A 16,870-nucleotide genomic window follows, 5' to 3' on the forward strand; every position below is an offset into this window, starting at 1 on the left:
TTTAGAAAAAAAAATTCTTATTTTTGATTGATTTGCTTTTTTTTTTGTATCTGTAATAATAAGAAAGGTGCGTATTTTAGTAATTAAATGCTTTTCATGTACAGCAGGCATGTCCAAAGTTAGGCCCGGGGGCCAATTGTGGCCCATTTTTAAATTTACACCGGCCCTCAGCCTCCGTCATGAAATTAATAATAATGCGTCCCTCAAGCACAGTGCGATCAGGAATCGCGTAGCCGTAATATTTTGGCACATTAGTGAAAAGATCTGGCACTTGGTCTATACTGCTGCCTGTGTGCTGAAGGTGTTTGTAATAGACACGTACTGGCACGTAGTGATGCCATACTTCTTTAGTTTACTGTACTGGCACGTCAGTACGTCTATTGACACCTTCAGCCCTTAAGAAGTATGTGAGAGCAGGGCGTCACTACGTGCCAGTACGTGTCTACCGGCTCGATCAGTACTGCTTTTTTCTCGTTTCTGAGTGCTGATCCGGATAAAGGAGGTACCCCCACTGCTGTAATATTAATATATCTGCTTGAATAAAAGCCTACTTTGATATTAGAACGCCTCCTCTATCTGGATCAGGGCTCAGGAGTGAGGAAAAAGCAGTACATTTCACTAATGTGTCCAAATATTATTGCTATAGCTACGCGAAATATTATTGCTACGGCTACGGCTACGCGATAACCCTACTATGAATGCTTTGATAAAAACATGTTTAATTTGAAAAGGACTTTTATTATACAGCTTTTTGTGTCTGGGTGACAGGTCCACTTTAAGCAATGCCAAGAAGTGAGTGCTTCATTAGCAGAGAGTACAGCATCTGCAGCTTGTTTTGGTGGCATGTGGATTTCACATAGGTGCTTTTAGAAATCTGACCAAGGCCTTCTGGGTGCTATTTGGGCTTATGTGTGCTTCCAGTTCAAGGGAAGAAGCCCCAACAGTTTGAGAATGACTGCGCTAAGCCACCGTAGCAGCAGGTTTCAGCGGTAGGGCGCTCTCTAAGACCCAGCAGCGGCTCTGTACTTCTTATAGGCTCCGCCTATCTCATCTCTCACCAGCCCAGCGCTGGCCAAGACCTGGAAATGAAAGTGAAGGGAAGAAAAAAAAGGAGACACATGGGAGGAAGTTGCAGCCGGGCAACAAGAAGCATTTAAACTAGAGGATTCCCTGCAAGCATCCGGCATACTGGAGGAGAATTCTATGTGCAGCGCGTTGTGTCCGGCCAGAGAATAGTAACAGCCCGGGTAAGGCCTTTATAAGCGGCCACTCCAGCATTCTGCATGCACTAGGGATCAGGAAAAGGGTTGCTGCTGCTGGAGCTGGGAGTGATTAATCACAAGCTGGCACATCATGAAACATGGGGCTGCCCTGTTATACAATTACTGGATACATAGCCCCCCCCTCTTATTATTCCATATGGTGTTTCTATCAGTGGCTTCCAGACCTGTAGCCTTACAACTCCCTGCGGCCTTACAACTCCCTGCGGCCTTACAACTCCTTGCGGCCTTACAACTCCCTGCGGCCTTACAACTCCCTGCGGCCTTATAACTCCCTGCGGCCTTACAACTACCTGCTTTTCAACTACAACTTTCACATCCCTTGACAACTGTAGCAGACCAGCAGCTAAAGGGCCAGACTGGACCACTGATAAAACCTGTGTATCTCTCCATATAGATACATATTAAATTATTGGCAATCACAAGTCATTAGCACATTAACAATTCATGTGTAGAAGAATATTAAACTTCTGGGTTATTTGTTTTATCCAAGGGCTACCAGGCAGTTGGAGTAAACAAATATATCCTAATAAGATTATTTGTGCCAGTGGTATTATTAAATGCAAATTAATCCCCATTCATTTTGTATTGTGCAAATCTGAATTTGCTCTCTTTTACAGCTTCCTGATCTTCCCTTTGCTATCTATGAATTCATTCCCGTATATACCCCAGCTGTTCCCTGTGCCTCCTGCTGCACTTTTTGTGCCAGAAACTCCCTGTATTGTACTTTTCCTCTTGTGGCTAGGGTAAAGGTTTTTCATTTTCTTTAACTTATTAAAGCAATCTTACTGGAGGAGGAAGAACAAGGAAAATGTTTTGGGGGATGCAATGTGTATGTATTGTACTGAGTGAGAGATTAATGACAGAGGTTTAAACGATGGCCAGTGGAAATTTTCAGGAGCTGGGAGACAGCAGACAGCACCAGCTAACATTAACATCAACCTATGGAAATATATATCAAAGGAAGAGGAGCAATGCCCCCCCCCTCAAAAAAAAACATATGAGTTAAATTGTTTTATAAGGAATAATGTGGCAAATTGTCTCGACCCATTGTTAAATATGCTTCTTGTCTGAATATTGAATCTCTTGGGGGCTGCATTGTTCATTGTTCCCCACTGTGCAAAAAATTACCACTTTAGATGTGAGAGAGCAACATATGTTCTGTTGTAAATCTAGCAGAACTTGCCACTTGCAGGATGCAGTTGGCACTGGGGATGCCGATCTCGCAGGCAGAAGGGTAGTGTTTCATGCCAGAGAAAGTCAACTCTGACCTTGTCTTTTCCTTCATATTTGCCTACTAATGTATGTTTTGCCTATAAGTCACTTCTACCTAGAATATATGCCCAGCAGTCCTGCACTACCCAGCAGAGCATATTAGGGATGCACCAAATCCAGAATTCGGCCTTGTTTAGCAGGATTCAGCCTTTTTCAGCAGGATTCGGATTCAGCAGAATCCTCGTGCCTGTCCGAACCGAATCCTAATTTGCATATGGATTTTGGGATTTGGCTCAATTCCAAATAGTGGATTCAATGCATCCCTAGAGCATATGGCCTCTGAAACTTTCCTTCACCTGCTTTGCGTTGCCCTCCTCCCCTTTTCTCTGCTTTTTTTGTACTATCCAGCAGTGTACATGTTTCTCCTTGCACTTTATTAGTAGAGAAGCATGTTTTCTAATTAGGATCTGAATAGAAAGTACATTTGGGGAGGATTGAAGCAAAGTTTAGGGGGTTGTTCACCTTTAAATAAACTTGTAGTATGATGTAGAGAGTGATTTTTCTGAGACAATTTGCAATTTCAGTGATCTGGTTGACCACACATTGATTTGAATAAGAGACTGGAATATGAAAAGGAGTGGGCCCGAATAGAAAGACGGGTAATGAAAAGTAGCAATAACAATACATTTGTAGCCTCTCAAAGCATTTTTTTTAGATTGGGTCAGTGACTCCCATTTGAAATTTAGAAAGAAGTAGAAGGCAAATAATTATACTATATAAAAAGAAAAAATGAAGGCCAATTGAAAAGTTGCTTGGAAATAGCCATTCTATAACATAATAAAAGCTTACCTAAAGTTTAAGCACCTCTTTTTCAAGGTTTTTTTTTTTTTTGTCAGCGTTGATTTTTAAATCAAATGCCTGTAACCTATTTCCTAAAGCAATTATTAAATCTCACCATTTTTTTTCACCAAAATTAGATTTCTAAAATGGCAACATTTTTAAACCATATGCAAAATTGTTGTAGGAATTAAAAATAACATGTATGCAATTGAGCCATCTCCGCATGCTTAATTCTCACAACGATTATCTATGGGAAATGTGTGCTTTGTTAGAAAGATGTACTTTTCAGGATATCTCCTACACGTAGTGAATTGAGAATATTTATTGGATTTTAATGGGGGTGATGTTACATTTTATATGCCTTAACAAATATATTGCAATGCGTTAATAGGCTTTGCATGCTTCATACACCCTTGTGCCCTCTCTTTAACATTCATACAGTTTTTAATTTTGACCAGTATCCTAAAATTAAAATCTAAAGGACACCTGTTATAGTAAAAGTGCTTCTCCAAAGGACGTGCAAACTAAAAGAGCAGGGACTCTGGTTTGGGGAAACAATACAAAAGAAAAAAAAGAAAACGTTCCTAGTGAACACTATGCTGCGCATGGCCATCTGCAACTTGACCTCCTCATTTTATTTCTTAGCCCATACCTAGGGTCAGATTTACCCTAGCAACCAGGCATTGGTTTTTAGGACAGACTGGGTGCTGCGCAATATGTTGGAGCTCTAAAAATACTTGATGATAATAATAATATGAATGGTAGAGGGCCTGAATAGCAGGATAAGTAATAAAAAGTAACCATGAATGTAGGAAAGAGGCAAAAAGGGAAGGTAAAACTATGAAAAATAAATAATGATGAGCAATGGCAAAATTGGAGTAGGGTATTCTATAACATACTAAATGTAAAGTTAAAGGAGAATGAAAGCTACAGAGGCATTTTATTGCCAATAGATTAGATGCAATAGTGCAAGCTAGAATGCTATATTTATTCTGTAGAATGTTTTACCATACCTGAGTAAAAAGCTCTAGAAACTGTTTGTTTAGGATAGGAGCTGCAGTATTAACATGTTGTGACACCAGTTCCTGCCTGAGTTTTTCCCTGCTCTGGGCTCAGATTACAGCAGGGAGGGGGGGGGGAAAGAGGAGCAAACTGAGCATGCTCTTGCCCAGGGCAATGAGGTTTAAGCCTGAGGCAGGAAGTCTGATACAGAAGCCCATGTGTACACAATAGAAGGAAAGAAATGCAGAGTTTCTTTTGACAGGGGACTCAGAGCAGCACTACTTTGGGGGTTTACTGGTATGTTTAGATGGACCTTTCTGATAAGGCTTACTTAGTTTTAACCTTTCCTTCTCCTTTAAAGGTAATATTTAATATTCCTGTCTCTAGTGTCTGGCAGCTCAGTGATCCAGGTGCAGATTCTGAACTGTTACAATTTGCTACATACGTTGATACATTTCCCAGTATAATCTGTGGAATATTAAATATTAACGAACGCTGCATTTAATGAAACTCAGGGATTCCACTCAGCAGGGACCAAGATAAGAAATGTATCAACTAAATGTATATTTAGAACGGTTTACAGAATTGGTGATCCCCCCCTTAACTGTTCTAGGGAGTCATGAGAAGGTGAAAAATGAAACCTCAATGTTCGGGGGGGGAAAAATTAAAATCAAATGGAAAGTATTTTTCTTGTATACTCTTTGAAACCAACTGAAAGTTAATTTCTGGAGAATCAATTGACGAGTAATCCTGGTCTGGAAAAAGTCTTTCTTAGATAGGCTCCCTATTTGAGACCCCCAGAACAGGCCCAGACTGCCAATCTGGCATGTCTGCTAAATGTCAAAGGGGCTTTTGTAAGCTGCCATAGACCAGTGCTTTATAATAGGCCTCATATAACAGGAGATGTCAGCCAACCGGTGGACAACACGAAACACTGCCCATTGTTTTCAGGTCAAGTGAATGGGAGCTACAGGAGGCAAGGACGGGTGCTTTTTCAAGCCATCAAAGCTGTTTTTGCAGAAGCTTATTTACACTGGTACAAACCTGAGACGACTGTTAAGCTGGTCACTTGGCTGCTCGCTAGGTGCTCTAATAGGGCAGACAATATGTTACTTTAAGCATGGATAGTTTTGAGCAATGCCCTACCTACTGTATTTTCACAAGGGATCATAGTGCCATCGATGCCACCTGTAACTCTACAGCTGTCGTTGCAATACAAATCCCAGCATCCCCTCAGCTGTGGCTGTTAGCAACAACAGCAGACCCAGTGGTGGCATATGGTAAGATAAATCTAAAATTGTCTTAAAATTTGTATCTAAATTGTGGCTGTCCAGCTAAAGGCCATTGGTGAAGATAATGCCCTTCAGGAGATTCTCATGCTCCACTGCCTACACAATTGCTTCATGACTTTAGGGGAGGCCATATGGGCCATTACTGTTGATTTTGAATCTGAGCTGCATGGTGAGGATCGATTACAACCTTATTGAACAGTTATGTCCCATGTGGGCCCCCTTCAAGTCACTGACTAACTCAAGAGTTAGAGAGCTGAAAAGCAGGAAGTAGTGTTCTGGCTATTATGTTACACATCCTGTCACTCCAGCCTTTTACATTACATTTTTGACTAACTATATTAGAAACATTTTTTATTTTGCACAGCCTATCTATTTAACCAGTTTTTATTTTTACACTGAACTGTTCTTTTAATAGAAGGCTGGCAGCTCATTGGAGTACAGTATGTGTGTTAAATCTTTTTATTTGTTGTTGAAGATATCACATAAAAATATGTTTGGATTTCTGCGTAGACCTTGAGATTCTATTCTAGTAGTCTAGAATTTACTTGGCAGAACCTTGAGCATTAGGCACTTCAATATGTATTCTAAATTACTAAAGACTAGTTGGCCCAAACCATTCACAATTTTTGTATTGTTGCTTATGTTTCCTTTTAGAGGTTCTTATGGCAAGGCAGAAGCGCAAGGAAGACATTGAGAAAGGCCTGCAGTTTATCCAGTAAGCCACACATATATTATATGTATGGTTATGAAGCAATAATCTCTGGTCAGGTGGCTTACATGGCTTTTCTTATTTTCACAGGTCTACGATACCTTTTCATGGAAGTCAAGCTGATTATGAGGTAGTTACTTACTATTTACGGGTTTCTGTTACATGTTTTGAGAGTGTGAACTTTAAATAGCATGTAAAGGCAAAAAGAAAATTAAAGTAAATTAGCTTAGTGCCGTTTCTGAGCGCCTATTCATTTTTTAGCAGTTTACTAGTGCAAGGCTGTTCCTTTGGATCAGCATCTCTCATTAGGGTGCTAATTTGGTTATGTCAGGGTTAACTGATAATGCAAGTAGTGTCTTCAATGGCAAGACACTCTGCATACAGCTAGGGATGTTGGAGCTGTGCTAACAACCAAGGTAAAATAGCTGCTTCTGTCCAGCCCAGCGCTACCCTCGGGTTCTATGAGTAATCTGACATCATGTAACCCATTCACCTTGGAAGAAGCAGTCTTTCCAAGGAAATTGCGTGAGCATGTTGAATCCATATTAGACCAAAGTAGGGCAGATGACTCTTCCCTCGGTAAAGCTAAAATCCCAAACAGAGAGCTGTATACAGAGTGGCTTGCCATATTCATTTTAACTAAAGAACTACTGACTCTGCAGCACCCAGAGAGAGCTGCTGAGTCTAAGGCCTCAATTTACTTGACAGAGAGAACTGAATAGAATAGAGAAAAATAGAGAATTTTATTAACTTGCAAAAGTGCCTGATGTTTACATGACTACAGGCGGTGTAGCTTTTTTTTTTTTTTTAAAGAGCTGACTGGCATGCAAAGAGTTAAAGCTAAATACACTCCACTCAGAACGAGATAAAGTGCATAAAACTTCAGTGGGAATGCTAATGTACACTTTTATGATTCTCCTATGAGGGTAGACTTAATTTGCCCTTACATTAGTGTCATTAGCAGGCAGACCAGTTAAATATGCTGCAAGTCAGCCTGTCTGTGGCCAGCAGGGCTGCAAAGAAATTTTTGTTGCTGTATAAAATAATCATAATCGTGATGCTTCCTACTTATTCCTTTGCAGCATTTCCTACAGCAGTTGGTCAGGAACCTGTTTGCTGAGGGCAATGAACTATATCGTGATGGGGACCCCAAGTTGGCTCTGGGACAGTATACAGAAGGCCTGACAGTGGCTGAGTATGCCATGTCTGAAGAGCTAACCATCCCAGAAGAGCTGCTTTCCAAGCTGTGTGTGAACCGTTCCTGTTGCTATTTTACTATGGTGAGTGAGCGTAAGCAGCAGGGGCTGCAAAATGCATAACAGAAATTGCTTCTGGTTCATATTAAGATCTGCCCCCCTCAATCGGCTTAATATGGACCTACAATCTCGTAACTGACCTGTTACACACCTCCTGCCAAGTATTTAATCTAAAGCAGCTTCATAGATCTCTGTTGTTACTGTGCAGGGTCTGTATGAAAAGTCGCTGGAAGACAGTGAGAGTGCACTGAGCCATGACAAGGAGAACATGAGAGCCTTGTACCGCAAAGCCAAAGCCCTGGACCAACTGGGACGCCATCAGGAAGCTTATGGGTGCATTAGTGACAAACTGTTAGCCCTGGTGCAGGTGGGTTTAAATCATTTAATAACATTCAGGTTACCATGTTTTTGTTTTTTTTTTGTTTTTTTCTGGAAAAGCAAACTGTTTTTTGTGTTTCTTCACCAGGATGAGAGTGTAACAGGGCTGGCACAGGAACTTGTGCAGAAATTAGGCTTAAAGCAACGCAAAGCATATAAAAGGCCACAGGTAGTACTACACTGGTGTGTTGATTTATGGCTGTTACATAGTACTTCATTTTTTTTTTTGTCATCCTGTTTATGAGATGAAGGTAGATAAATGCACAAAGAAATGGGTCATTTTTGGTCATGTCTTTCTTAAGTATGACTTCAAGATCCAGGGACTAGGTCTGTCCATTTTGTTTTGATTGTCCAAGACTCTTAGTAAGAACGCAGAACTTCATATGTAATGTATAATCCTTTAAATATAGTAGTAGTAGGGTAGTGTTTTCTTCTGGGTTTTATAGCAACAATCTGTACCAACCATTGCATCAAAGCATTTCCCAGTCTATAGAGAACTAACTGTTAAAAACATATTTATTGGTAGTGGCTGCCATTGACATCAGCACAGAAGGCTTTTAAAATAAAGGGGCTTAGTAGTTTAAAATTGTAAGTTTTTAGCAAAAGTCAGTTTAGGATTCCTGTAGAGCTGTGTAGTTCTCTCTTAAGAATTGATGCTGTATTTAAGCTTTGAAAGGGATGCTGCCATGTCATATTTATCCAAGATATCTGAGGGACCTGAAACATGTTGTGTAGTCCAGTGCATCCCTAACTTGTGTTATTGATTTCCTACATGAGGGTGTGTGACTCCATTAATCAGTTGATGTATTGGGTCTGCAATAGGCATTATAGTTTGTATTACCTTTCTATTTTAATACCTATTGAAAAGAATTAGTGGTGCAGAATTATTTTCTGTTGTATTTATGTAAAGTTCAACACCCAAGTCAAGTATTTAATCCCTGCCCAAAAAAACTACAGTAATGTGCTTCCATAGTTCAGGTATATAGAGATGTATTCATTCTGATGGCCGTTTCACCTTACTAATTCCAGTATCTGCCACCCATGTTATATTAACCTTTCTTATATAGGTTTTTTGCAAGGTGTAGTAATTGTTTGTATACGGTAATCGAATCTGTTGAGTACACACCTACCACAACCATTTGGCAGGGCGCCTGCACTCACCCAGTGTATTGTTTGTTTTTTTGTTTCATGCAGCAAGAGCTAGAGTCAATTGGTTTCCTTAGCAATGGTACATCTACCTCCACTAGTAGCCAGGTATCATTTCTCTTTTTTCCTTTTCAGTTTATTTTTATCGCACTTCATTTTTTCAGTTTGGCTATATTTATCGTTACAGTAATGCATGCAAAGTTACAAAATACCAGTTACTAATACAGGTATGGGACATGTTATTCAGAATGCTCAGGACCTGGGGCTGGATAACGGAGCTTTCCATAATTTGGATCTTCATGCCTTAAGTGTACTAGAAAATCACATAAACATTAAATAAACCCTATAGGCTGGTTCTGCTTCCAAAAAGGATTAATTATATCTTCGTTTGGATCAAGTATAAGGTACTGTTTTATTATTACAGAGAAAAAGGAAATAATTTTTCAACATTTGGATTATTTTGATAAAATGGAGTCTATGGGACGGGGGCTGTCTGGATCACGGGTTTCCGGATAATGGGTTTCCGGATAACTGATCCCATACCTGTACTTAACTAAGGAATAACATCACAATTCAGTTAAAGCTTAATCTTTGTGGGCCACAAAAATAAAAAATAAATAAAAAAAACCTAATGTAAAGATAAAAATTCTCACACTACAAATATTCTTTCGACTATTATTATAATAAATAATGTACCCCCTGTTGTAAAATATGAGGATATTAGAAGTCACCTTAGAATTCCATGGCCTGTTTAAAAACAGTGGTCCTGGAACTCCTCCACAACTTATATTATTTTACAATAGACACACACCTTAAGTACACTGAAAAGTTGGGAGTCAGACATGTACACGTATTTAATTAATAGTATTTATTGCAACAACCTTTTTAAAATGACAGACATTATTTTATCTAATTGGGTGATTTTATATGGCATATTTCACTTTAATTAGTTTAAAAACAGTAACCATAGATGTTGCTGATGTCCCTATTCACTGATTGATTCACTTAGGGCAGGGGTGTCCAAACTACGGCCCGCGGGCCAACTGCGGCCCGCAGTGCATTTTTAAATGGCCCGCAGCCAGGGCCAGATTACTGACAAGGCGCCCTGGGCCCGGACCAATGGATGGATGACACGCCATCCTCCACTCCCAGACTGCCACCAATCAGGGCCTGCCTAGCTCAAGGGGCCCGGGCGCCCGGCCCAGGATGGAGAAAAACATCACCTGCCTCCCGCATTTTCCGGTTTCCGGGCCCCTGCGGTGATGTCCGGCGCACTTCTGTGGTAAAGGTGAAGTGAGAAGGCTTGGCGGGGGGGGGATTGTAGGAAATGCTGCCGAACTGTGGCGATACTACGGGACTCCAGTCTCTCTCACTGAAAGGGTTAGAACCTCACTCTGTAGAGCATTGATCATTGCTGTAGCATCAGTGGAATGCTGAGATAAGATGAAGAGCTTGCAGTCCATGCTGGTGTACTGATTTCTGGGCCAATGTACTATTCTATTTAATTTTTCGCCCTCTCCCACCTTCGGAGGAATGCAGAATGCAATTAGACACAGATGCATTATTGAGTGCGCTGATAAACTGCGGCAGCTTGCATTATGTGGTGTCAAAATGCCATCTAAGGGCCGACAGAAACAAGAGAATTTTAATCAAGGGAAGCATCCCTAGAGATATTATTGTGAACAGAGACAGCGCAATCCAGTAAGAAGGCTCAGAACCAGCGCTGAAGCTGGCAGTGCTGTTAACCTTTTCATTCCTGGAGTTGCCTTAGGCACACAAAACTGTGGAAGCTGTAGTACTGTGTTTTAAGTGTGATTTTGGCTTTTTAGGCAATATTGAAATAACTGTATTGTGCCCCAGCCATGTTTGTATCACCTGGGACAGAGACACTTTTAGGGGTCACTTTAGGTTGCAGGAAAAGTCATTGGTAGTGGTGGTGGAATCAGCACAATCAGCACAGCTGTAACTCAGTCTGTACAGAGAGATCCCATAAAACTATGGCAGCATAGGTATTTCCTGTACTAAGCACAATTCAGCAGGAACAGTCCCCTAAGTTTGCTCATAGTCTGTACAGAGAGATCCAATAAATTGTAGTGGCTTCCCATTTCATTTTGCCAGGGATCCAGCATGTCAGGCTGAATGGTCGGCCCCCACACATTTTCACCTCACCAAATCTGGCCCTCGTTGTAAAAAGTTTGGACACCCCTGACTTAGGGTATATGTACGTGATTGTATTATCAGCACTTTGCCTTGAGAAAGGTCCCAGATGAGAGAGAAAAGTCACGTTGGCTGTATGTTTTTAGTACACTCGATTTTGTAAGAAATCCCGGTGTTGCTGGTTGATATACTGTATATGGACTTCATACCATGCACCCGGGTAATAAAATTGATACAGAGTGCTGCGCAGCTCAAGAAAGAGATATAATATACACACACACACACACACACACACACACACACACACACACACACACACACACACACACACACACACACACACACACACACACACACACACACACACACACACACACACACACACACACACACACACACACACACACACACACACACACACACACACACACACACACACACACACACACACACACACTCCTCCAATGAAGAAGCCGCACTCACAGGTCTTATCCTAAAGTATACACAATTTATTTAAGAAACAAATGTTTCGGCTGCACTACAGCCTTTGTCAAAGTGCTTTTATACAGGTCACGGAACTCCAAGGTAACTTTTAATGTCTTAATTTTACTGTATTGTAATACAAAGTTTTAGTGAATGGTTTTCTAAGCACATGAAGGATATCATTTCTACATACTGTATCTCCTGTAAAAAAAAAAAAATGGTGAACATGAAGTGAAAATGATTTAGAGTTTAATTCCTTTACTTTTCAGGCATCCTCTAATAGCCTGGGATCATTAGATGATATTGATATAGGTAAGTGGATAATGAAATTTAGAAAACAATAATAAAGGGGTTGTTCACCTTTAAATTTAACTTTTAGTATGACGTAGCGTGGATGATAATCTGATAATTTGTGTTTTGTGAGTTGTTTAGCCTTTTATTTAGCAGTTTTTCAGTTTGCAATTTCAGCAATCTGATTGCTAGGGTCCAAATTACTATGCATTGATTTGAAAAAGAAATAAGAAACTGGAATATGAATAGGAGAGTGCCTGAATAAAAAGATGCGTAATAAGAATTGGCAATAGTAATACATGTTGTCTAGTCTTACAGACCATCAAAAGACAAATAATTAAGACCAATTGAAAAGTTGCTTAGAATGGGTCACTCTGTAACATACTAAAAGTTATTTTAAAGGTGACCTAACCTTTTAAGGCATAGTCTAGTCTGTTCCACTGACAGGCAGAGTGTCGGCCGAGTGCAACTGCACAGAGCAGAGATTGTGTTGTAGCTTCATTGTGTGACCTGATATCACATACAGGACCCATTAAGAGCTGTTGGCAGCAGATAACATCCATGGCTCAATGTGGTTCTCCAATAACAAGGTTCCAATAAATATCTAAGCCCCAATAATATCTGAGTAAGTTTTATTAAAATATCGATGGGCAAAACATATATTTTGGTCCTGTAAATGATACATCGGTCTACTAGACAGGACGTGTCAGCAGCCTGTGTATGGACACTTTAACTTAATCTATTTGACAAGGCACACTGCTAATTTTAAGGTAATGGCACATAGTTTTGTGGACAGGGACAAATTACCCATTAAATGAGTTTGAATTAAAATTGTCTAAAAACACCTACTGCCGTTTTGTACAGATAATTTCTTTCAGTTTTGCACTATTGTATTGGTGAGTTGAAGTATTTTGTAACCCACCCATGGAGCTAAAAATGCACTGTAAATTAGCCTATGTGCTATAACCCTACAGTGCATACAATACCTTTGCAGTTGTTTGTTTGCAGGTATTGGTTGGTGTCACTGGCAAAAGTGTCACGTGATGTTTTGCTGGAGAGTTATAGCTTCAGTTTCGCAACAGACATTGCAATAAATATAAATAAACAACTTGCTGAAAAACTGCATAATATTCAAGCAATATGTATGTGTTATTAGCCAAGCTGAATGCCAAGATGTGTCCCTGTTCAATAGGTAGCGACCTTCACATTGAAGGGCTGAAGGCGGCTGTTTCTCCAGCCTCCACTGGATTTCCGTCAGCAGCCGGTTCCTTGAATGACTTTGCAGACTGTGACATCATTGGGGATGAGCTGGACTCTTTCCTGGATGCAGGAATAGTAAGAAATAGCGGGAAAGGGAAACATAGGAAATATGTTATGCTACAGAAAATAGCAGTTGTTTTTATGGGGGTTGGGCAATAGTATGGTGTCTGGGATGGGGGGTGTTTGCTTGTGCAGATATATTCACAGATAATCTTTCTAAAGTGCATTTGATGACTTCAATCTCTTACAGACATCCATTCCACCAAGCCAAGTGCCCCATTTAATACCAATGTACCCCACTGGCTCACCTATGCTTTCCTCTCTTGGCAATAACGTACTCCCATCCCCATTACCTCCAGCCTCCTTTGGTCTATTGGATTCACAGAAGCTGACCAGGCACTGTGAAAAGCCAGGCTATAACATGAATCTTATCAGGAGGGCAGAGCCCCGTCTGGACACACTGGACAGCTTTGAGAGCATTAGGGAGCCAATGGACTGTCTGGACACCTTCACGAACGGTAATCAAGAGGCAAACTCTATGAGGCCAAGAATTAGCCCCTACAAGAGCATCAGCCTTCTTTCATGCCTGCACCCAAAACCATTGCATTGGTCTGATGGCAGATTTCAGTGCTATAATGCAAACTCTCGTCTTTTGGCGCCGGAATCCGTTGCGTGTGCCCACTCCCGGGTCAACACATTAGTTACGGGCACAGGCAAATAAGAAAGCTGTTGACAGCGTATGGACTGATTCCGCATTTTACAACTGGCCGAATTACAGTCCCGTGTGGCATCAGCCTAGAGTTGCTTGTTTTTAGTATTTGAGAAAAGAACTGGTATTAACAAGATTCCAAATATTAAAATATAGCACAGGGTTGTCTTATAACAACCAGGGTCTTTTTTATTAATGTGTTTTTGTTTTTATCTGTTTATTTTACATTTTGAAGAGCCCAAACATTTGCTATTCCCTTCAACAAAAACAAGCCAGAAGCACAAGGTGAGTTCTCTATGGGGAACATGAATACTCTTTAAAATATGATCCCTCCCCCATGACAGTGGGTGGTCCGCACAACATGGAAGAACAATGGGCTGTCCCTGGGAGTGGGGTCCAATCACTCTTGGCTTCACACATGCCATAGACATGTTGCTTGTTGTTAGAGACCTCATTTTACAACATTTATTTTTAACGTATAAGCATTGTGTGTGTATGTGTAGAAAAAAAGTTACAATTAGAAAAAGTATATTGTAGTTATGCTACATGCACAGTGTGTAACGTTGGAAGTTCATTTTTTTTTCTCAGCCTCTACTAATGGATGCTGATTGGGGAAGTCTCTTAAGCAGGCCATACAATTAAAGATAGGCTCATTTAGTGAGTTTACCCAACTGCTGAGAAAACAAGCATTGTATTACAGTGAATCAATGTCCCTAAATGTCACATTTAGAATGGCTTTGAATTTCACAACGCATAATAATTCTGTTCTACAGCCTGGTGTGAACAACATAAACCACGTAAAGGCGGATACTGCTCTGCTTCACACTAGAGGACTGCTATCAACTCTACCAGCCAACCCTCTGGCACAGACCTATGAGTTTAAACAGGCGTGTCCCCAGTGCTACGTCAAGACAGGTACAGTCATCAGATAATGTGTTGCTCACAAAGTGAAAAAATTCATTATTTTAAGACCCCTTATGTTAAAATCCATTATAATGTAATGCTTAATAATGTGCAAGTCATATTATTAGAAAATAAATAAATCAGTCATCAGTACAGTGTTCCCTGCGTTGGGAAACAAAGTGCCTCCAAGATCCTCCAGGTTTTCTATGCACCTTGTCATTGAAAGCTGACTGCCCTAAAGCTTAAAAGGGTTGGTTCACCTTTAAGTTAACTTTTAGTATGTTATAGAATGGCTAATTCTAAGCCACTTTTAAATTGGTCTTTGTTCTTTACTTTTTGATTTATAGTTTTTGAAATATTTGCCTTCTTCTGACTTCAGTTTTTCAAATGCGGGTCACTGACCCCACCCAAAGAACAAATGTTCTGTAAGGCTACAAATGTATTATTATTGCTACTTTTTATGACTCCTCTTTCTATTCAGGCCTCTCCTATTCATATCCCAGTCTCTTAGTCAAATAAGTATATAGCTGCTAGGATAATTTGGACCCTAACAACCATATTGTTGAAACTGCAAACTGGAGAGCTACTGAATAAAAAGCTCAATAACTCAAAAAATAATACAAAATGAAAACCAATTGCAAATTGTCTCAGCATATCATTATCTACATGATACTTAAAGTTAATTTAAAGGTGAACAACCACTTTAACTAAAGATATAGGTTAGAAATGTTGCAAATTATGTTTTGGGTTTCTGTACCAGCTCAAGGCAACATTCCTTTAATAGCAAAGATCTGTGCCTCCAAAAAAGGATTCCAGTAGCTCCCCATCTTTTTTCCAGCTGAGTCACAGGATATGCGCTGTGCTGTGCAGAGCTTAGGGGCAGACTCACAATATGCTGTGTGTATAGAAATATATGGTACAATACAAGGCTGAGTAGTAATTAATTTAGATCCCAACTACATAGCAGCTCAGAAACCAGTACAGTCTGCATCTGAATTTGGCCTTCTAGCATCAGCTTCTATGACAGATGAACCACACTTTCTACTTGAGGATTTGCAACAAGCCTTAATCTTCAGCTGCCCACAGCAAACTGAGCATGTACTTGTTGCTTGGCACAATTCCAACACGGGGAGCTCCAGTGACTGGATTATTACTACTATATAGATGCTAAACCTCTCCGTTGATGTAATAAGTTTAGTATATAAAATATGGCATTTCTAGCCATGTTCATTTTTTAGTGTTTAGTTCTCCTTTAAATCAGAAGTTGTGTGGTCTTGGGTCAGGGCATACCATTTTCTATTATGTGCTAGGCATCTCTCTTCTCCCAAACCTTTTATTTTTCTTAAAGGATGAGGAAAGGATTTAAAGTAAACCTTAAACCCTTTGGCAATTAACATTCTGTTCATGTAACATTATGGTTGGAGAGATAGACGAGAAAATGCTTCAGAAAGCAGAGCAACATCAGAACAGTTCTCTCTCCTATCTTTCTGACAATACAGTTACAGAAACTGACCAGCAGGTGGCATGTTGTTACAGAATTCATTATATTGGCAGTTCATAAAATATAAATGGCACTAAATCCTAAATTACCGGTACATGTTTTTCAAGGTTTACTTATCCTTCAAGCACAGTCAGTTCAACTGATGTTAAAAGGTGAAAAAGATGGTCACAATCATTGTTTTAAGTACATGTTTAGAATCCTTTATCTGGAAACCCGCTATATAGAAAACTCCGAATTACGGAAAAGCTGTCTTCCATAGACTCCATTTTAATCAATTAATTCAAAATTATTAAAAAGGATCTCCTTTTTCTCTGTAATAATAAAAAAGTACCTTGATCCCAACTAAGATATATATCTAATCCTTATTGGAAGCAAACAATCCTATTGGGTTTATTTAAAGTTTGATGATGATTTTTTAGTAGACTTAAGGTATGGAGATCCATATTAC

General features: G+C 39.9%; 1 protein-coding gene across 2 annotated transcripts in view; it reads left to right on the plus strand.

Annotated features, from left to right (window-relative positions):
- The first annotated feature begins 1,042 nt into the window (after window positions 1-1,042).
- zc3h7b.L (zinc finger CCCH-type containing 7B L homeolog) overlaps window positions 1,043-16,870 on the plus strand; it is a 39,452-nt gene continuing 23,624 nt past the window's right edge. Inside the window, exons 1-13 of one of the 2 annotated variants that reach the window (XM_018256799.2) lie at window positions 1,043-1,247; window positions 1,901-2,026; window positions 6,284-6,344; window positions 6,429-6,468; window positions 7,421-7,618; window positions 7,803-7,961; window positions 8,061-8,141; window positions 9,167-9,226; window positions 12,028-12,070; window positions 13,242-13,384; window positions 13,560-13,827; window positions 14,254-14,303; window positions 14,792-14,933. In XM_018256799.2, the coding sequence (XP_018112288.1) occupies window positions 6,292-6,344; window positions 6,429-6,468; window positions 7,421-7,618; window positions 7,803-7,961; window positions 8,061-8,141; window positions 9,167-9,226; window positions 12,028-12,070; window positions 13,242-13,384; window positions 13,560-13,827; window positions 14,254-14,303; window positions 14,792-14,933 (1,237 nt within the window). In that variant the 5' untranslated portion in view covers window positions 1,043-1,247; window positions 1,901-2,026; window positions 6,284-6,291. 2 annotated transcript variants of the gene reach the window in all.

The sequence above is a fragment of the Xenopus laevis genome, chromosome 4L, assembly GCF_017654675.1.
Source record: "Xenopus laevis strain J_2021 chromosome 4L, Xenopus_laevis_v10.1, whole genome shotgun sequence".
NCBI lineage: Eukaryota > Metazoa > Chordata > Amphibia > Anura > Pipidae > Xenopus > Xenopus laevis.